Source organism: Ictalurus furcatus, chromosome 11 (genome assembly GCF_023375685.1).
Source record: "Ictalurus furcatus strain D&B chromosome 11, Billie_1.0, whole genome shotgun sequence".
In the NCBI taxonomy this organism is placed as follows: Eukaryota; Metazoa; Chordata; class Actinopteri; order Siluriformes; family Ictaluridae; genus Ictalurus; species Ictalurus furcatus.
Genome location: NC_071265.1, coordinates 1042300 through 1065673, shown reverse-complemented (window position 1 = coordinate 1065673; position 23374 = coordinate 1042300). Strand labels below are relative to the sequence as shown.

At 41.1% G+C, this 23374-nt stretch overlaps 1 protein-coding gene across 1 annotated transcript in view; it reads left to right on the top strand.

Annotated features, from left to right (window-relative positions):
* LOC128615114 (zinc finger protein 850-like) overlaps positions 1-23374 on the top strand; it is a 39830-nt gene that overhangs the window by 4337 nt on the left and 12119 nt on the right. Inside the window, exons 3-5 of the mRNA XM_053636971.1 lie at positions 13762-14674; positions 18372-18435; positions 20126-20303. Of these exons, the coding sequence (XP_053492946.1) occupies positions 13762-14674; positions 18372-18435; positions 20126-20303 (1155 nt within the window). The remainder of the gene's footprint in view (positions 1-13761; positions 14675-18371; positions 18436-20125; positions 20304-23374) is intronic.

The following is a 23374-nucleotide window of genomic DNA, read 5'->3' as shown; positions in this document are numbered from 1 at the left end:
CTCCTTTAAACAGGCAGTTAAACTACTGTGTGCTTACATTTCCATTGTGAGGAGAGTACATGGCTTCTCTTTATGGTCTTTTTCACCACTACTGGATATTTCAGTCCTCATGGTTTGAGACTGAGTAATATGTGCAGTGGTGCTTGAAACTTTGTGAACCCTTTAGCATTTTCTATATTTCTGCATAAATATGACTTAAAACATCCAAAGTCCTAAAAGTAGATAAAGAGAACCAAATTAAATAAATATTATAAACAAAAAATGATTATACTTGGTCATTTATTTATTGAGGAAAATGATCTAATATTACATATCTGTGAGATGTAAAAGTATGTGCACCTTTGCTTTCAGTATGTGGTATGAGCCCCTTGTGCAGTAATAACTGCAGATAAACGTTTGTGGTAACTGTTGATCAGTCCTGCACATCGGCTTGGAGGAATTTTATCCCGTTCCTCAGTACAGAACAGCTTCAAGTCTGGGATGTTGGAAGGTTTCCTCACATGAACTGCTTGCTTCAGGTTCTTCCACAACATTTCTATTGGATTAAGGTCAGGACTTTGACTTGGCCGTTCCAAAACATGAACTTTATTCTTCTTTAACCGTTCTTTGGTAGAACGACTCGTGTGTTTAGGATCGTTGTCTTGCTGCATGACCCACTTTCTCTTCAGATTCAGTTCATGGACAGATGTCCTGATATTTTCCTTTAGAGTTCGCTGGTATCATTCAGAATTCATTGTTCCATCAGTGATGGTGAGTCATCCTGGACCAGATGCAGCAAAACAGTTCCAAACCCTGACACTACCACCACCATTTTTCACAGATGGGATAAGGTTCTTATGCTGGAATGCAGTGTTTTCCTTTCTCCAAATATAACGCTTCTCATTTAAACCAAAAAATTCTATTTAGGTCTCCTCCATCCACAAAACATTTTCAATTAGTCTTCTGGCTCATCCATGTGATCTTTAGTAAACTGAAGAAGAGCAACAGTGTTCTTTTTGGAGAGCCATGGCTTTCTCCTTGCAGTCCTGCCATGCACACCGTTGTTGTTCAGTGTTCTCCTGATGATGGACTCATGAACATTAACATTAGCCAATGTGAGAGGCCTTTAGTTACTTAGAAGTTACCCTGGGTTCCTCTTTGACCTCATGGACTATTACACGCCTTGCTCTTGGAGTGATCTTTGTTGGTCTCCACTCCTGGGGAGAGGAACAATGGTGTTAAATTTCCTCCATTTCTACACAATCTGTCTGACTGTGGATTGGTGGAGTCCAAACTGTTTAGAGATGGTGACCTTTTCCAGCCTGATGAGCTTCAACAACTCTTTTTCCAAAGTCCTCAGAAATCTCCTTTGTTCGTGTTATGATACACTTCCACAAACACGTGTTGTGAAGATCAGACTCTGACAGATCCCTGTTCTTTAAATAAAACAGGACGCTCACTCACTCACACCTGATTGTCATCACATTTCAACATGTTTGTGAAGTGCATGATGGCATGAACAAAGGAGATTTCTGATGACTTTGAGAGATACTTTTAGTGTGAAAATCTGATTGTTTTAGGTCTGATTGTTTTCATATTTATGCAGAGAAATAGAAAATTCTAAAGGGTTCACAAATTTTCAAACATCCCTGTGTGTCTGTCCTGTTCACTGAACAAAATAGTGTGATTTAATGAATGTAATAATAAATGATACTTGAGCATAAACTGTTTTCACTAAGTGCAGTCTTTAGGCTATCCAGGTGAGATCATCCACAGCCAGCTAGGGTATCTGTGCAGTACCATTCACCGCAGTCTCGTGACAAACTTTAGGCTAGCCTTGTGGGCCCTCAGCAGCAGCGTCAGTGAGAGATTCTCACATGAAGGAAGCAGGTCCAGAGTGCAGATGGAGTCAGGATCACGAGCATCCCATCAGGCAGGACTAACATGTAGCTCCACACAGAGAGAAAATGCAGATTATTAGGTATGCTCTTGTCCTGTAATTGTTTAAGAGAAAGTAAATTGGGCCTCATTTAACAATCTTTTAGTAAAGCTGTGTGTAAATGTTTGAGTGTTTTATTTGTCTTAATTTATGGGTTTGTGTTGGATTGCTTTCTTCATTTTTATATTCTTTAATTAATGCCAATAATATCAAACAGCTAGTTTTCACCAAATGTTCTTGACCTTTAGTCCCTGACCTCGTGAACATGACGATGTGTTTCTGACAGAGAATCCAAAACTGTTGTATAAGTCGCTCTTTATAAGTTCGTCTGCTGAACGCTTCAACTTGACAGAATATTCCAGATATATGAGTGCAGTTATCCATGCACATTATATGATCTGAACTCGATCATGTCAAGGTTTCCATTATTTAATCTTCTTCTGTGTAAATTTACACACATTCAGGAGTATGAGTAGGACATTAATGTTTTTCTAAATTTACAGTATTTTCATGTATACCGAATTTCTTGTATGAACGATTTGTACATCCATCCATTTGTATCCAGCTTGATAAAAAAGGTCCATTGTGTGCAGAGTGAAAGCAGGGACTCAGGCAAGACTAGCTATGACAGTATAACTAAAAGTGAGAGCCAGAAGGTAACTGTAACAAACTTTAAAGATGGGCATGGAGGAGGTGGGAACTGGCTGAATGTCAACATAAAGTTTAATAACAAACAGAATGTAAAACACACAAACAAAACTATCTCTCTCTCTCTCTCTAATTGTGGGGCTCTATAAGAGAAAGCTCATCCCCCTGCTCTGGTCTTCATTCTTTTAAGTATTCTTTATTCTAATAATTTGAGATACTGGATTTTTGATATCCATGAGCTGTAAGCATCAAAAAGATTAAAACAACAACAAAAAAAAGGCTTGAAATATTTCACTTTATGTGTCATGGATCTAGAACATATTGAAGTTCCACTTTTTGAATTAAATTACGGAAAAAATAACTTTTCCACGATAATCTAATTTTTTGTGATGCACCTGTATACATACTTAGTATATGTATGAAAAGATGTGTCTGAAAATATGGGCCAAAGCACGTTCCTTGTCGCAATATTATTAACAGGGTGTCTTCAGTTGAAAGTTTGAAGTTTAGTTGAAGGTTTGTTTTTTTTAACCATGATAACTCCTATGTTAAAAATATTGCTAAAGCATTTTAGCCATGTTATCAGAATGTAATACTATGTTTAGTAATTTAATAATAATAATAATAATAATAATAATAATAATAATAATAATAATAATAATAATTCAGTATGTTTCTTGTTAGGTCTTTGTTATTGTTCCCCCACACATTGGCCTGTAGTGTTTAAATTCTGTAGTCGTTCCATTCAAAGAGCGGTGGCCCTGCTATTTTGGCAGTAGCCTAATCTTCCCTGACCCACTGTGGTTTTGTTTTAATCCCCTGATCTGGGTTGAAATGTCTGCTACAGATGTTAGTATGAGTGGAAACACGTCTTCCGAGGTCACTTTGAGCTGAGAAACTGTGGAATCTAAAAGCTGTTAAACTTGGAAGACATAGTGACACATTTTGATTGTGTTATGAAGGGAAAACAGTACTAATGATATCAAAATTGCTACCGGAGATGCAAGAACTGCATAATTTGTAAGCAACATATTGCCTGGGGAAGAAACAGTCTGTTTTGCTGCTCAAATCTTCACTTTTAATGTGTATTATATTGTTTAATTTAGTTTTATTTTCCCTTTGCTAACCGGTTCATGAGCGTTAATACAATGCTCCAGTAGGTGTCGCTGTGAGCGTCTAGGTCGCGTTCCACCACACATTCACAGAAATAGAAGAAGACGTGCGGCAGTTTTGCTGATTGATGATCTGAGCTCTCCGACTCTACTAATCATCTTTACATTCAAATATTTCCGACAGGGTTTTACCTCCACAGTTCCAACTGATCCGTTGTGGGTGTATTTGAGGAGGTTAACTGCGTTCTGCTGTAAAGATTAAGGTAAGTTCAACTCGGCTAACAGTGGCTGAATCCTAAATGGATTTCTACTTCCTGTGCTAGTGCACTACACAGCCTATAAAATAGTGGTGTTTACACACTCTGTAGTGCACTATATATCCTCTCAGGACTCATTTGGAACGCAGCCCTAGTGAAACCTTATTGTGTGCAGATAATTATTCATTAATTACTACATTGACGCTAATCATAATCGGGTTTCATTTTATTAATATAAACGTTGATTGAGCGGCTTAAAATAATATAATTTGGTATTATTTTAGCTTTATATATGGATCAAGTTTAAATTGCTTTGTTTACATGTACAGCATTTAACAGACGCCTTTAAGGGGTCATGAAACCCCCCTCTTAGCTCAAGACTACTTCACATTGTTTTTGAGAAATGCAACGTAAATGGGCGTGGCTGTCTGTGAGAAGAAGGGAGGGGGAGGATAGTGGGCGTGACAGTGCGGGTGCTGGTGGGGGCGGGGGCGGGTGGGATGTGTGTGTGACTCACTAAATATCAGGGGTAAAATGTGAGGAATTGTAAGATGTTTTTTTTAAAACATTTTTTTTTATAGCTGGCAAAGTTATAGTCCAATAAAATACACTGACTACTGTCTGTTTGTTCCCTTTAAAAGTAACTGAATGCTCTGTTACATATATTGCATATATTACATGTATTAGATGAATTGTAATTTCATATACTTGAATACATATAAATGTGCATATCTATTATTATTATTATTATTATTATTATTATTATAATATTCAGTTTTATTAGTATAGCGTGTTTAACAGTGGACATTGTCCCAGAGCAGCTTTACAAAAATATATAAATTCAGGATATAGATTTTAAATGTATGAATTTATCTCTAATGATCAGCCAGAGGCGACGGTGGTGAGGAAAAACTCCCTGAGACAATATGAGGAAGAAACCTTGAGAGGAACCAGGCTCAAAAGGGAACCCGTCCTCACCTGGGTGACACCGGATAGTCCAATTATAAATAAATACACCCCTCCTATAAATGTGCTAAGACTACATGCTGAAATAGTGCAGTTGTGTAAGCAGGAAATTCATTACAGTTTTTACATGAAGTCTGTTTTGTTGAACTTCTCCACTGTTCACTGATGGAGACTTGAGTGTAAAACTGTTTGTGGTAATTGTAGTGCTAAAGCTATCATAGCATAACTGTTCATATGAACTGAGGTCCAAAACCATCTTTATGGTGTTTAAGTGGAACCATCCTGAGTAATCTCAATGATCTTTAGTCTGCACCATGTGGGGACATCCTTAGCAGCAGCATGTGACTTCCAACTGATGAGAACTCCAACCAGAAGTAGGACATCAGGATGGATCAGGCAGGTCCGGAGAGCAGAAGGGGTCAGGATCACTGGTATCTCAGGAGTATCATCTGTAGCTCGACAGAAAGAGAGAGAGAGCGCGAGAGAGAGATTATTAGGTATGCTTATTGCCCCGTAATGGTTAAGGACAATGTACTTTGCGTGAGTGAAAGCAGGGACTCGCTAGCTATAACAGCATAACTAAAAGGGAAAGCCAGAAGGTAACACAGACATGAGGGCTCCCTGGGACCTAATGCAGCCAGCCATTCCATCATCAACACACCTGGGTGAAGGCTTGGATGACAGCATCCAACATCCCAGTTCACCACAACACTCTATACCTGTGAGCCTCTAGATCTGCTCCTTTACCTAAGAAAAAAAATATTCACAAAAAGCTTGAGTAATCAAATATGTTTTCAGCCTGGACTTAAATACTGAGACTGTGTCTGAGTCCCGAACACTAATTGGAAGGCTGTTCCATAACTGTGGGGCTTTGTAAGAGAAAGCTCTTCCCCCCTGCTGTAGTCTTCACTATTTGAGGTACCAACAAATAGCCTGCACCTTTTGATGGAAGTAGGCGTGGCGGATCATAAAAGACCAAAAGTTTGCTCAGGTACTGTGGCGTGAGACCATTCAGTGCTTTATAGGTCGATAGTAGTATTTTATAATCAATGCGTGATTTCACTGGGAGCCAGTGCAGTGTGGATAAGAAAGGGGTGATGTGGTCATATCTTCTGGTTCTAGTAAGGACTCTTGCAGCTGAATTCTGGACTAACTGGAGTTTGTTTATGCTCCTACTGGAACGTCCAGACAGTAAGGCATTACTATAATCTAGTCTAGAGATGACGAAAGCATGAACTAATATTTCTGCATCATGTAGTGACTATATTTCTTATCTTAGCAATATTTCTGAGATGAAAGAAGACTATCCTAGTAATATTATCTACATGAGCTTCAAATGAAAGACTGGGGTCAATAATCACACCAAGGTCTTTTACTGCTGCACATGATGAAACAGAAAGTCCATCCAGAGTCACTGTGTGATCAGAAAGCTTACTTCTAGCTGCACGTGGTACTAGTATAAGTTGTTCTGTCTTGTAAGAATTAAGTAAAAGGAAGTTAATAAGCATACAGTGTCTAATGTCCTTTACACATTCCTCAACTTTATTAAGCTGCTGTCTGTTGTCTGGCTTTGCTGAAACATACAGCTGTGTATCATCACCATAACAGTGGAAGTTCCATGTGTACGAATAATTTGACCCAGAGGTAGCATATATAAAGTAAAAAGCAGTGGGCCTAAAACAGGTCGGGAGGTTGGGTGTGAAGCGTGTGAGTATATAGGTTTGTGAGAAAGGGAGTGGGGGTGGATACAATCTGTTCACCATCCTGACAGCTTGTGGGAAGAAACTTTTAATTATCCTACTGGATCTGCATCTGATGTTCCTGTACCTCTTACCAGATGGCAGGAGGGAGAACATGCCGTGAGAAGGGTGGAGAGGGTCCTTTATTATGATGGTCCTTTATGATCAATAATCAGCGGTGAGTGGGGGTGCTTGCCAGCCCTCCTGAAATCTATCACCATCTCTTTTGTTTTGTCCATGTTGAGGGTGAGATTGTGAATTGTGCTCCATGCTGAAAGCTGCTCCCCCTCCAACCTGTATGCGGACTCGTCATTGTCACTAATGAGACCCACCACTGAGTGTTGTCAGTATACTTAATAATGTGATTGGTGCTGACTGAGTCTTGTGTGAGCGGGCTGAACAGTGAGTGAGCAGGCTGAACAGCAGGGGGGCTCAGGATGCAGGTGGTCTACGCTGCAGAGCCCCTGCCAGAGTTCAACATGGCGACCTCTGCTCCAGAGCTTCAGCCTGAGATCCATGAGGTGGTCTCTACTGCAGAGCCCCGGTTGCAGGTCAACATAGCGACCTCCTCCCAAGAGCTCCAGCATGAGACCCATGAGGTGGGCTCCACTGCAGAGCCCCTGCCAGAGGTCAATGTGTCGACCTTATCTCCAGAACTCCAACCTGAGAGCCACAAGGTGGCCTCACTTGCAGAGTTCCAGAACGAGACCCCTGAAGTAGTCTCAGCTCCAGAGCCTCAGTCAGAGGTCAACATGGCAACCTTCTCCCCAGAGCCCCAGCACAAGACCCATGAGGTTGTTTCATCTCCAGAGCTCCACCATAAAGTCAAGTTCCAGTCTGAGCTCGAAGAGATGGCTTCCCAAGCCACGTTCCTGTCCAAGGTTAACAAGACAGCCTCTCAAGCCAACTTCCCGTCCAAGGTCGAAGAGACAGCCTCCCGAGCCCCGTTCTCATCTGAGATCGAGGAGACGGCCTCCCCAGCCACGTTCCCGTCCGAGGTCAATGAGATGGCCTCCAGTGCCATGTTCCTGTCCGAGGTCGAAGAGACTGCCTCCCGAGCAAAGAGACGACCTCCCGAGCCAAGTTCCCTTCTGAGGTCGAAGAGAAGGCCTCCCGAGCAAAGAGATGGCCTCCCAAGCCAAGTTCCCGTCCGAGGTTGAAGAGACGGCCTCCCAAGCCAAGTTCCCGTCCGAGGTCAAAGAGATGGCCTTCCGAGCCAAGAGATGGCCTCCCGAGCCAAGTTCCCATCCGAGGTCAAAGAGATGGCCTTCTGAGCCAAGTTCCCGTCCGTGGTCGAAGAGACGGCTTTCCGAGCTAAGAGACGGCCTCCCGAGCCACGTTGCCATCCGAGGTCGAGGAGACGGCCTCCCATGCCACGTTCCCGTCCGAGGTCGAGGAGACGGCCTCCCATGCCACGTTCCCGTCCGAGGACGATGAGATGGCCTCCCGAACCATGTTCCTGTCCGATGACGATGAAACGGCCTCCCGAGCCACGTTCCCATCCGAGGTTGAAGAGACGGCCTCCCGAGCTAAGAGACGGCCTCCCGAGCCACGTTGCCATCCGAGGTCGAGGAAACGGCCTCCCCAGCCACGTTCCCGTCCGAGGTCGAGGAGACGGCCTCCCATGCCACGTTCCCGTCCGAGGTCGAGGAGACGGCCTCCCATGCCACGTTCCCGTCCGAGGACGATGAGATGGCCTCCCGAACCATGTTCCTGTCCGATGACGATGAAACGGCCTCCCGAGCCACGTTCCCATCCGAGGTTGAAGAGACGGCCTCCTGAGCCACGTTCCCATCCAAGGTCGAAGAGACGGCCTCCCGAGCTAAGAGACGGCCTCCCGAGCCATGTTCCCGTCCGAGGTCGAAGAGACAGTCTCTCGTGCCACGTTCCTGTCCGAGATTGAGGAGACGGCTTCCCAAGCCACGTTCCCATCCGAAGTCGAAGAGAGGGCCGTCTGAAGTCGAAGAGATGGCCTTCCGAGCCAAGAGACGGCCTCCCGAGCCAAATTCCCATCCGAGGTCAAAGAGACGGCTTCCCGAGCCACGTTCCCATCCGAAGTCAAAGAGACGGCCTCCCGAGCCAAGTTCCCATCCGAGGTCGAGGAGACGGCCTCCCGAGCCACGTTCCTGTCCAAGGTCGAGGAGACGGCCTCCCGAGCCAAGTTCCCATCCAAGGTTGAGGAGATGGCCTCCCCAGCCACGTTTCCGTCCGAGGTCGAGGAGACGGCCTCCCGAGCCAAGTTCCCGTCCGGAGTCGAAGAGACGGCATTCTGAGACAAGTGATGGCCTCCCGAGTCAAGTTCCCATCCGAGGTGGAAGAGACGGTCTCCAGAGCCATGTTCCCATCCAAGATCGAAGAGACAGCCTCCCCAGCCCCATTCTCATCTGAGGTCGAAGAGACGGCCTCCCGAGCCACGTTCTACTCACACATGAGTCTGCTGACACGGACAACCAAGTTCTCATAATGCCTGAAGTTAATGTCACGACCAACCAAGTTATGCTAGAGGTTGACGACACGGCCAACCAAGTTCTGCTCACCCCCGTCTAAAGCTGACGACACAACTTCCCAAGTCTGCTTATCGCCCAATGACCCCAGTGAACCAGCCTCAGCCTCATGTCTGATCCTCAGTTCCTTGAGGAACCTGCTACTTGTTGGACAAGGCCTGCATTTGAATCTGAGGGGCTGTGTGAACATTTTGCCTAGAGGGCCAGGACTGCCGGGGGAGGGAGTGTATTTTGACACTTCGGTAGCGCCCTTTGGGGGGGGAGTTCTGTCGTATCACAGCAAACCTGCAACTCCCAATGTTACACACAGACACATCACCTTCTCATAAGGACTAATCACACACACCCGTTCCTGACCACACCATCACGTGTCTGTTATTCTGGTATTTTGACTTTGCTCATGTTTATGACTTCGTCTCTTTGCCGTGCCCTGTTTATGCTGTTTGCCTGATCGCCTGACCTCACCTGTTAATGATTATTGTCTTCTGCCTTATCCTTTGGACATGTTGTTGTTGGATTAAACTGCCATACCTGCACTTGCTTCCGTCTCAGCCTCCATTACGTGACAGGAAGCTACAGTAACTAGTAACTAGTAATAAGAACTCATTACAACCGTGGCGAGCAGAAAAATCATTTCAGAATGCACAACACTTCAAACTGTGAGGTGGATGGGCTACACCAGCAGAAGAACACATGAAGTTCCACTTCTGTCAGCCAAGAACAGGAATCTCAGGCTATCATTCACCCAATTCAGATTCACCCAAACTGGATAGCTGAAGACTGGAAAAAGACCAGATGATTTTCCCCCCTAATCTTCAGCTACTCAGTTCGGGTGAGTGTGTGCCCTTGATAGCCTCAGATTTGTGTTTTTGGCTGACAGGAGTGGAACCCGATGTTGTAGCCCATCCACCTCAAGGTTAGATGTGCATGCTGAGATGCTTTTCTGTTCACCAAGGTTGTAACGAATGATTATTTGAGTTACTATATCCTTCCTAGCAGCTTGAACCAATCTGCCCATTTTTCTCTGACCTCTCTTATCAAGAAGGTGCTTCCATCCACAGAACTGTTGCGTACTGAAGATTTTTTTCACACCATTCTGTGTAAACTTTTGTGTGAGACTGTTGTGTGTGAAAATCCCAGGAGAGCAGCAGTTTCTGAAATACTCAAACCAGCCCAACTCCAAAACGGCAGGTCTTGTGGGGTGTTACTGGTATGCAGTGGTTAGCACCTACCAAAAGTGTTTCAAGGAAGGACAACCGGCGAACCACGGATAGGGTCTTGGGTGCCCAAGGCTCATTAATGTGCGTGGGGAGCGAAGGCTAGCCTGTCTGGCCTGATCCCACAGAAGAGCTACTATAGCACAAACTGCTGAAAAGTTCATGCTAGCTATGATTGAAAGGTATCAGAACACAGCTTGCTGTGTATGGGGCTGTGTAGCTGCAGACCGGTGTTCATGCTGACCCCTGTCCAAAGCACCTACAATGGGCACGTGAGCATCCAAACTGGACCATGGAGCAATAGAAGAAGATAGCCAGGTCTGATGAATCAAGTTGTTTTTTTGGGTTTTTTTTACATCATGTGGATGGCAGGTTTGCATCGCTTACCTGGGAAAGAGATGGCACCAGGATGCATGATGGGAAGAAGGCAAGCTGGCAGAGGCAGTGTGTATGCTCTGGGCAATGTTCTGCTGGGAAACCTTGCGTCCTGGCATTCATGTGGATGTTACTTTGACACCTACCATCTACCTAAACATTGTTGCAGACCAAGCACACTCCTTCATGGCAAAGGTATTCCCTAATGGCAGTGGTCACTTTCAGCAGGATAATGCGCTCTGCCACCCTGCAAACATTGTCATGTGTCAAACCATTCCTGAACAAAGAGTTCAATGTGTCAAGTCGGCCTCCAAAATTCCCCAGCTCTCAATCCGATCGAGCACCTGTGAGGTTTGCTGGATAAACAAGTCTGATCCATGGAGGCCCCACCTCGCTTAACAATACAGGACTTAAAGGATCTGCTGCTATAAAGTCTTGCTGCCAGATAATGTAGCACACCTTCAGAGGTCTTGTGGAGTCTATGCCTTGATGGGTCAGAGCTGTATTGGTGGCACAAGTATTGTGCCATGGTGTGTATATATATATATATATATATATATATATATATATATATATATATATTTATATTTATATTTATATTTATATTTATATATATATATATATATATATATATATTTATATATATATATATATATATATATATATATATATTTATATATAAATATAAATATATATATATATAAATATAAATATATATATATATATATATATATTTATATATATATATATATATATATATATATATTTATATATATATATATATATATGCTGGTGGTTTTAATATTATGGCTGCTTTGTGCATATTTCAGGGCTGAACAAGAGTGCAGCAGATACACTATTGAGACAGGTTACATTTACATTTATGGCTTTTGGCAGATGCCCTTATCCAGAGCAAATTTTCTCACATTTATCTCATTGATACTGAGCAGTTGAGGGTTAAGGGCCCAACAGTGGCAGCTTGGGGGTGCTGGGATTTAAAATCACAGTTTTCTGGGTACTAGTGTCCACACCCAGAAGTGGTACCTCAGATTTGAGAGATGTTTGTCAATGCAGTCTTTGACCATTCTTTCCACAATGCAAAATTACTCACTGTATGTGGGTCTCAAGTTGGAACCCTGAGGAGCAGGGCCTGAGAACAGTTGTGCATTGGGCAGCAAGTATAATATATATACATTGGTATTATATTATTCTAAAACCATATCCAGATTTCTGTAAAGCTGTGTTGTTTATATCTATTGGTAAACATGCTATATGAATAAAATTGAATTGATATTGGACCCAATAGAATTGAAAACCAAACCTCACAAAGGCAAGGGTTTCTACTCAATATACTTCCTTGTTTAGAAGAAGGACAGCATTGTTTCATGTTCGTAAAGCCCCATATGTTTTCATATACGTTTCAGGGTACAAGAGTGCAGTAGACACACTGTCGAGACAGTGCATATACCCAGGGCACTAGTGTTCCCATACAAAAGTGGTGACTCAGATCGGAGAGATGTTTGGGAAGACATTCTTTGACCATTCTTGCCACAATGCACAATTGCTCACTGCATGTGGGCCCCGAGATAGTTAGCAGGATCTTAGTTTTCACTACTGCATTCTGTGGATTTGCTTCCTTGTGCTATTTCCATATGTGACGGTGGTTTTATAAACCATGGATAACTGGAAGGCGTTCCTTGTCATTTGGAAATAGCATTAACCTGGAAAATGTTCCAGAGAAAGATTGCTGTATATATTGTAAATACGTGTTCTACATCACTGTGCCATCACTTCTATTAATTACTGCTGAGGTTCAGCAGTAATAGAGACATAACAAGTGATTCTTTGTGTTTAGTTTTGTTTTCAATGTTTTCAATTTTTAATGACGTGTACACAACACAAAATTAATATGCTTTTGCAATAGTGTTTTGTCTAAAATTAAAATTACAAAAACAATTCTAATCTGTTATGTGCAGGATTGCATAGTGGTAGTTTGAATTTGCACAATGGCTCCTGAATAGGGCAAAACATGGGAGATCAAGTTCAAATCCTGATGATCCTGATCTGTAGCCTGTATTCCAGAGAGAACAGTTGGCTGTACTATCTGGGTGGAAGGGATGGCATACTCTCTTTCATCTATCAATTGCAGTGACCTCGCAGATGCCCAAGTAATTTATGGGCATCTGTGAGCTCATGTATGCAGAAGAGGGCAGATAGTACTATCCTCCGAGTGCGTTACGCTTCCCTGTGACACAGCATGAGCAACAGTCCAAAACAATGCTGAGGTTGGCTTTACGTGTCTTGGAGGAAGCATGTGTTTGCCCTTTGCCCACCCTCCCTGGTTGGTAGTTGTCATGTGATAGAGGAGAGTTAGGTAGTGTGTGCAAGTTTGCAAGACAATATTGGCAAAATTTTATTAATTTTTTTCAAAGAATGTTTGAATTATAGCAGATGCACTTCTGAATGGCTGCCATGGAATGGTGTCCCATCCAGGGTGTGTTTTTGCCTCAATGGCCATTTTTTCCCGAATATATATAAAATATCAGCCGTTATAAAGGGTATTAAAGTGAGGGTTGTCAGTGTGGTATAAGGGAAAGTACCTGGCTGAAAAGTGGTTCATGACCAAAGCAGAATCACCAACCCAAGTTCTTTCACCAGATCTTTGTCCTTTTTCTCCAGAACACAGCAGTCGGTTTCAGACAGGAAAGTTATTTTGTAGTTCTGATTTTCAGCTTAATAGAATATAGCAAAATTGTTTATTTGGTTAAAATATTAAATCAATAATTTTTGCCTTTTTCTGATGCAGATTTGAGAGGTGTCCTGTCTCCTCCTGTTGTCCTCTTTCCTACACATCATAACTTAATCTCCACAAGAATATCAAGCATTTCAACTATGATGAAGTCAGAAGAGATAAAATGTGAGGATCTGGAACCTGTGGATAGCTGCAGTAGTGATCAAATCTCTGATACTTTCCACTCCAAGATCTCTCGCAGACGAGTGCGGAAAAAGAATCACCACTGCTCAGTGTGTGGAAAGAGTTTCGATCGAGAGAGTTATCTCCGACAGCATCAGTGGATTCACACGGGAGAGAAACCATATCACTGCTCACAATGTGGGAAGAGTTTCAGGCAAAAGAGTCATGTAAAACCTCACGAGCGCATTCACACAGGAGAGAAGCCACATCAGTGCTCTGAGTGTGGGAAGAAGTTTACCTGCCAGAGAAACCTCCAGCGACACCAGCACATCCACGCAGGAGAGAAACCGTATCAGTGTTCACATTGTGAGAAGAGGTTTAGTGAGACACGTCTTCTCATAAATCACCTCCGAGTTCATACAGGAGAGAAACCTTATCACTGCTCAGAGTGTGGCATGAGTTTTACACAAAAGTCTAGTTTCCAAGGACATCAGCGCATTCACACTGGAGAGAAACCGTATCAGTGCTCAGACTGTGGGAAAGGTTTTACAGGAAAGGCTCACCTACAACAACACCAGCGTGTTCACACTGGGGAGAAACCGTATCACTGCCTAGAATGTGGGAAGAGTTTTACACAAAAGTCTAGTCTCCATGTTCATCAACGTGTTCACACGGGAGAGAAACCGTATTACTGTCTAGAGTGTGGAGAGAGTTTTAGTCGAGAGGACACTCTCCAAGTACATCAACGCGTTCACACTGGAGAGAAACCGTATTACTGCTCACAGTGTGCAAAGAACTTTACTACCTTGAGTAATCTCCGAAAACACCAGCGCACTCATACAGGAGAGAAACCGTATCACTGCCTAGAGTGTGGGAAGAGTTTTACACAAAAGTCTAGTCTCCAAATACATCAACGCATTCACACAGGAGAGAAACCGTATCAGTGCCTAAAGTGTGGGAAGAGGTTCAGTCGAGAGGACTCTCTCCAAATACATCATCAACGCTTTCATACAGGAGAGAAACCGTATCACTGATCGGAGATTGCGAAGAGTTTTAGTCCACACAGTAATTTTCAGCAACACAAGCACATTAACAAAGCTGAAAATTAGGATATGTTATAATTTTCATAGAAAGTGTGGGAATTAACTCATTTTATTCTAAATGTGTATTTTATGTCAAATTAATCACTTTATCTAATGTTTTGGAATGTTTTGTCCATTCTTGCTAAAGTGTCCCCAAAAACATTAGAGCCACACTTAACTATTTTATGGATTTCACTGCAGTAGAAAACAATATTTAAAACCAAGGGGCATATACAGTGCCCTCCACTAATATTGGCACCCTTAGTAAATATGAGAAAAGATGTCTGTGAAAAATTGTCTTTATTGTTTAACCTTTTGATCTTTTGTTAAAAAAAATTCACAAAAATACTCTGCTCTCATGGATATTTTATTATATCATGGATATAATTGCAAACAAAACACAGGTTTATAAAAAATATCTTTGTTAAATGTATGTGTGCAACAATTATTGTCACCCCTATGAGAAAAATATATTTATATATATATATTTTTAATATATATAATTATATAATATATTTAATATAAATATATATTCCCAATTATATTTACATTTTTTAGTACACCTGGGTGACTAGGAACAAGAAATTGTTCAACCATGACTTCCTGTTTCACAGGGGTATAAATATGAGGTAACACACAGGCCGAATTCCCTTAGTCATTCATAACAATGGGTAAGAGCGAGGAATATAAATGTGATGGGCAGCAAAAGGTTGTTGAGCTTCACAAAATGGAAAGTGTCTATAAGAAAATAGCACAAGCATTGAAAATTCCCATTTCCACCATCAGGGCAATAATTAAGAAGTTCCAGTCAACTGGAAATGTTATGAATCAACCTGGAATTGGACGTGTGTCTATATCGTCTGGAGAATTGCAGATGTTAGTTGCGTCTTGGGGTCAGAAAGTCTCCAAAACTACAATCTGAAGTCACCTACATCACCACAAGTTGTCTGGAAGGGTTTCAAGAAAAAAGCCTCTACTCTCATCCAAAAACAAACTGGAGGAACGGTCTCAGATCCCTCGCCATGTATTCTCCAACCTCATCAGGCATTATAGGAGAAGACTCAGAGCTGTTATCCTGGCAAAGGGAGGTAGCTCAAAGTATTGACTAAAAGGGTAGAAATAATTGTTGCACACCTATATTTAACAATGTTATATATATATATATATAATATAATATAAACCTGTGTTGTGTTTGCAATTGTTTGATATCCATGAGAGCAGAATATTTTTGTGAATTTCTTTAACAAAAGATCAAAAGGTTAAACAATAAAGACAATTTTTCACAGACATCTTTTCTCATATTTACTAAGGGTGCCAATATTAGTGGTGGGCACTATATTATAAAGAAAGATACACCAAGCACAATTTTCAAGCACAAACTTCCCCAAAAGTAGATTATTTTTTAAATAAATATCAAAATTATAGATATACTGGTCATAACTAGACAAAAATAGTAAGTTGTACTGTATGTAGTAGAAGGGGCAGTGGGGTTTCCGTCACTATGAAATTTTAGACGACTGCAAAATTAAAATGTACTTTTCCAAACGATTTCAGGTTTACCCATTAAAAGGGTTGTTTTTAATGTTTGTTTGTTTGTTTTTTTAAATAATTGGGCAAGTGATAGCTCACTGGTTCAGACGTTGGATTTCTGATCAAAAGGTCATGAGTTCAAATCACAGCACTGACGAGCTGCCACTGCTGGGCCCTTGAGCAAGGCCCTTAACCCTCAACTGATCAGCTGTATAAATGAGATAAATGTAAATTGTTCTGGATAATTGCCAAATGCTGTAAATGGAATAATTCCATTCCCAAGTTTATTATATATTGAGCTATATTGAGATTATAAGACATTGACATGATCTTATATATTCTTAGATTCCTGTAATTCCATGACAGCGTGGTCAAATAGATGGTGAATAGATGTTATATTCTTGAATAGCCATGAACTAATAGAAATTGTGTGTTTTCTTGATTTAAAAAGTCAGGATTTGACCAGATATGAGAATATTTGTTAGGAACAACGATGATGAAAATAAAGTTCATCCATCAGCATAATCAATGAAATTAAACAATTGTCGTAACTCTGTAAGGGTTTTTATGAATGAAATAATAAAAGGGATTTCTGATATTTTGCCAGAATAGCTGACAGACTTAAATAATCTTTTTGTGGATCATTTACCTGAATTAGGAAGTGACCTATTAGGGAAATTAGGTAATCACTCCTTTAAACAGGCAGTTAAACTACTGTGTGCTTACATTTCCATTGTGAGGAGAGCACATGGCTTCTCTTTATGGTCTTTTTCACCACTACTGGATATTTTGGTCCTCTTGGTTTGAGAGGTTTGATTCAGTAATATGTAAATGTCTGCACTTGTATCGCACCTTTTAACCTTATCGCTTCTACAAAGCACTTTACACTGTTTCTCATTCACACACACACAGAGCTGCCATGCAGATGTTAGCCTGACATCAGGAGCAACTTTGGGTTCAGTGTCTTGCCCAATGATGTTTTGGCATGTGGAGCGGCCGGGGATTGAACCGCAAACCCTGCGATTAATGGAGAACCCGCTCTACCACCTGAGCCACGAGCCCCAAGAAATAGGTACTTCTGTCCTGTTCACTGAACAAAATAATGTAGAAATTTGGAAGAAATTCCATAAATCCACAATCTAAACAGGATCAAGATGTCCATGTTAGAAATTATTCAACAAATCAGGTCCAGCAGGAGTAGTGTGTGTGATGCAAACACAAATACACAAAATACATCAAAGAAAAAGTGCTGAATTAAATGTATAATACTTCTTAAAGCTTCTCTTCTTGACTCTATAAAATAATACCCTCTTTATAACAACTATTACATTTTATTTATAGTCTATATAACAGTGGACATTGTCACAAATCAATCACAATTTATTTATATATCACATTTAAAAACAACACGAGTTGACCAAAGTGCGTTACTCTCCCAAAATTACAATCCAAGCACATTTAAAACATATACAATATAACACATGAACATGAAGAGTTATAATAAATTTAAGGACAGTTATACGCAGCAGAGTAAAGATGAGTCCTCAACAGCAATTTAAAAGATTCAGTTTCATCACAAGATCTAATGTGGACAGGGAGAATGTTCCAGAGACGAGGAGCTGCAATAGAGAAGGTACGATCTCCTTTAGATTTCAATCGTGACTTTGGGACACTTACAATGAAACTCTGTATGATAATAAATGTAATAAAACGAAAATAAACAAAACGATAAAAAAACTGTAAATGTGATAAATTAACAGCCACAAATATAAAGAATTACAATAATCCAAGTCTATTTGAAATACCAGCATGAATAACAGTTTCCATAACCTTAAAAGACAAGTAATATTTTCATTTTAGCAATGGCCCTGAGTTGAAAAAAGCTATTTTTACCCTAGCATTAATCTGCTTGTCAAATTTTTAATCTGAACCAAAGATTACACCAATTTACAAACTTCATGATATTAAAGGCCTCTATAGTACAGTTTATTTATTTATTTAATCGTTCATCTAATTGTGATTGTTTAATCCAGTGGTTCTTAACCTGGGGGTCACAAAGCAGTAGCAGGGGGTTACGGAAAATCTTTTATTTTAAATGATTGTACACAGAGATTCACAGAGACGCCACTGGTGGAAAACGATGTCCTTAAAACTGGGTCGCAGTCGCAAGAAGGTTAAGAACCGCTGCTTTAATCTAATGTCCATGTAACTTACACTGCCTTTTATTTCTTTGTTAAATCTGCAGATGACGGTGGTGGAAGAAGTGAACCTGTTTTTTCAAATGGAGAAGTTGATCAGAAGTTGACAATTTTATCAGTTTTTATATTTACAATTTACAATTTATTTTTTACTGATAGTGTTTTTCTAAATGTTTTTTTTTCATTAAATGATAATTGCTATTTTGAATGTCCCGAGATTCATGACTTGCTGTTTTATGTAAACAATGGATCAACAAAAACCTGGATTGTGTGCTGATTATTTATTTATATAGACTGATTTGTTTTTATTTATAATTAACGATGCATCAATGTGTGAAGATTAAAAATAAATCATGAAAATTTAGGTTAAGAGAACATCAGGAGACCATTATAGGAACTTTAGGGGAACATTCTACAAACTTAAAAACAATGTTCTATTTCTGTAAAGAAACTTTTCCTGGCTAACAAAAAACTAACCTTAAAATGCCTGTTCTGGGAACCAAAAATTATTAGCAGGGTGGGTGGAAATATTGAAATGACATAAGATTTGATGTCTCTTGGGGTCACTTTGAGCTGGGAAACTGTTTGTAAAATCTATTTAATTTGGAAGATACAGTGACACATATCAACATTTCTACCGGAGATGTGAGAACTGCACAATTTCAAAACGGAAATATGTCAATAGCCCTGAGTTTAAGTAGCATATTGCCTGGGGAAGAAACAGTCTGTTTTGCTGCTCAAATCTTCACTTTTAATGTGTGTTATATTGTTTAATTTAGTTTTATTTTCCCTTTGCTAACCGGTTCATGAGCGCTAATACAATGCTCCAGTAGGTGTCGCTGTGAGCGTCTAGATGTAGTGTTCCGCCACACATTCACAGAAATAGAAGAAGACGTGCGGCAGTTTTGCTGATTGATGATCTGAGCTCTCCGACTCTACTAATCATTTTTACATTCAAATATTTCTGACAGGGTTTTACCTCCACAGTTCCATCTGATCCGTTGTGGGTGTATTTGAGGAGGTTAACTGTGTTCTGCTGTAAAGATCAAGGTAAGTTCAACTCCGCTAACAGTGGCTGAATCCTAAATGGATTTCTACTTCCTGTGCTAGTGCACTACACAGCCTATAAAATAGTGGTGTTTACACACTCTGTAGTGCACTATATATCCTATCAGGACTCATTTGGAACGCACCCGTAGTGAACCCTTACTGTGTGCAGATAATTATTCATTAATTACTACATTGACGCTAATCATAATCGGGTTTCATTTTATTAATGTCAACGTTGATTGAGCGGCTTAAAATAATATAATTTCGTATTAGTTTAGCTTTATATACGGATCAAGTTTAAAATGCGTGTTTGTTTATATGGACAGTATTTAAAGCGTCACGAAACGCTAAACTTAATTTTCAGAGATTTTAACAGAGATGTTCGTATCGCATATCATAAAAGACAATCTTAGCATCTGTTAATTGTAGGAGAAAGCTGGTTAATTTTTTAATTTATTTATTTATTTATTTATTTATTTATTTATTTATTTAGCTTTTTTTCAGTTTTATTTGTATAGAGCTTTTAACAGTGGACATTGTCCCAGAGCAGCTTTACAGAAATATATAAATTCAGGATATAGATGTTAAATGTATGAATTTATCTCTAATGATCAGCCAGAGGCGACGGTGGTGAGGAAAAACTCCCTGAGACGATATGAGGAAGAAACCTTGAGAGGAACCAGACTCCAAAGGGAACCTGTCCTCATCTGGGTGACACCGGATAGTGCGATTATAAATAAATACACCCCTTCTATAAATGTTCTAAGACTACATGCTGAAATAGTGCAGTTGTGTAAGCAGGAAATTCATTACAGTTTTTACATGAAGTCTGTTTTGTTGAACTTCTCCACTGTTCACTGATGGAGACTTGAGTGTAAAACTGTTTGTGGTAATTGTAGTGCTAAAGCTATCATAGCATAACTGTTCATATGAATTGAGGTCCAAAGCCATCTTTATGGTGTTTAAGTGGAACCATCCTGAGTAATCTCAATGATCTTTAGTCTCCACCATGTGGGGACATCCTCAGCAGCAGCATGTGACTTCCAACTGATGAGAACGCCAACCAGAAGTAGAACATCAGGGTGAATCCGGCAGGTCCGGAGAGCAGTAGGGGTCAGGATCATGGGCGTTAGCTGAACTGTTAATCAGCTGAGCCCAGATTATTCTACATAAAAAAAACCTTTGTATCACATACTTCTAAATAGGCTGTTAGCATGTATTTTTTTTCTAGCTTGTAAGGGCTAATTGAAAATTGGACAAAAAGTTGGATTTATCATAACACTTGCCTCTGGTGTTATCACTGTTTGCAGGACTATCAGACCGATAAAACATAAAACTTTTTGGCTAGCTAACAGAGACTATTATTTATAGTATTTATGCAATATTTTTATGGATGCACAAAAAGCACGCAATTAAACTACAATCCAACATTAATAATATATATTCTGGTGTGTGTGTATATGTGTGTATATTGGGTTCTCTTCCATTTTGGACAAACAGTTGTGTAAAGTTTTAATCTGAAGTTTATATTTGTAGCACTCAGTTTGTGGAACTTATTTTATATAAACAAAAAAAGGGTACTAAAAGCTTGCCCCTCCCCATCAGATTAATCGAAAAAATTATCGTTAGTTGCAGCCCTACTTTAGACGTAAAAAATCCAATATTTAACAGTGCTAGCTTCAGATCAAAGGTGCTGGCTGCGCATTCAGTATGATCTAATTTTATGTTAATTAGGTTACTAAAATAAACTTTCTGAAAATTTCTACATTTTTGTTTATCTCTGGGAACAGACACAGCCTCAATATAATGGAACCTAGGTGATGACTTAGTGCAGCTAGCAGATAGTCGGTTTAGCCTGTTTGTCTTCTCCCTGGCTTTGGCTCTGGATTGTCAGTGATTAACTAGACCTGTTCTGAGACTATGTGCTATGCGAAATGAGAAATGAGAGCGGCACCTTCCGGAGTGGAATGGATACCGTCCCACCCTAACAGGCCAGCCGTGCCCTCAAAACTACTCCAATTATCTATAAAGCCCACACTGTTTTTGGAGCAGCACCTGGACATCCAGCAGTTCAGCAACCATAACCTGCTGTAAGATACATCGCCATGACACATTGGGATGGGGCCAGAGCATACTACTGCATTGGACAGCACCTTCACTGTCAAGATTACCTGCTATGTCCAGTGCCCTGGCTCCTGGTATACACCTAACTAAAGCTGCTAGAGCCCCTAAAGGCCTAGCTAATTTCACGTGCCTTAAGGTAGTTTCCTATAACCAGAGCTTTTTCAGGTATCTCAGGGGGTGCTTCACTGAGGAGAGCAAACCTGTTGGACACGTGAAGCGGAGAGGAGTGGTGCTCTCTGGGCAAGCCTTAGCATTAGATTTGACTTTGTGATTATGCTGCCAAGTCGTCACCCATTCACCCTGCTAGGAGGGCTCTAATGTCGGCGTTGGGGGACTGCTAATTCCACCTGAGGCATCCAGACTTTCCCCTACAGAAACTGCACTGCTCTTACTCTCACTAACCCTCTCTAGTGTCTGGATGCGCACCTCTAATGCTGCAATCTTCTCTGTCAGAGAGCTAATTAATATACACAGCACAAATAAAGCTATTAGTAATGATGGAGGAAGAATGACTAAACATCCTGCACTCAACACACTGAACAAGCTGAACCGTTTGCCATATTGAGTGTTTAACGTACCTTAGTCAAAGATAAGTTGATATTATTTTAGACGGATCCAACGTGGATGGACTCTGCTTGCTGTCTTTAATCAAAAAAACCCAAAAGCGTTCTTTGTAAAAATAAAAACACAACAGAAGGGAAAGTGAAACTACAAGAAATGAGAATGATGGCACAAAATTATGTAGCGAGTCTAGGCTGCGTCGGTTTGAGCACAGACACACAGGAGGCCACTTAGGTGCAGAACTTGGAGGGTTTTTTTTATTCAAAAAAGTGTTTGAAGGTGGGGAAAAAGGGAGGTGGAGTGAGGTGCTCAGGGGTTGGTGTCTTCTTCATCAGTGTAGGTGGCATGGTCTCCCAGTGGGGTTGAGGTCTTTTCTGGAGGTCTGGGAGCTCTGGCGAGGCAGCCAGGGAGCGTGGTCTTCCTCTGAGATGGTATCTTTTGGGGAAAACAGAGAGAAATGCATGAGTAGGGTGTTGGAGACGGTCCCACTCCTTGTTAGAGGAAGAAGGAAGAAGCCTCACCGAACAGGCTATACAGATACTAGTCCAGGCTCTTGTTATCTCAAAACTGGACTACTGCAACTCACTACTCTCGGGCCTCCTGGCCAGCTCCATCAAACCCCTTCAGATGATTCAGAATGCTGCAGCATGCCTCGTCTTCAACCAGCCCAAGAGAACCCATGTCACACCCCTCTTCATCTCCCTCCACTGGCTTCCTGTAGCTGCCCACATCAAATTCAAGGCCTTGATGCTCACCTACAAGACCTTGTCTGGAACAGCACTCTCCTACCTCAACTCTCTCCTGAAGGCTTACGTTCCCTCAGCAATCTGCGATCGATTAGCGACCGACGTTTAGTAGTTCCCACTCAGCGTGGCGCAAGGTCCCTTTCCAGAACCTTCACACTAACTGTTCCTCGCTGGTGGAATGAACTTCCAACCTCAATCTGGACCGCAGAATCTCTCACCATCTTCAAAAAACAGCTAAAGACCCACCTCTTCCATGAACACCTAACCAACTCATAATAAAAAAAAAATTAAAAACATTTTTTTTGCACTTACACCTCTACTCTGTGCACTTTCTCACCTTCTGCCGTGGCATCCCCCTCGTCTTGGGCCATGTAGGCCTGCCGGATGCGTGGAGCCTTCTCTTGTCATGGTGCCCTCTTGGTCTTGGGAGCTG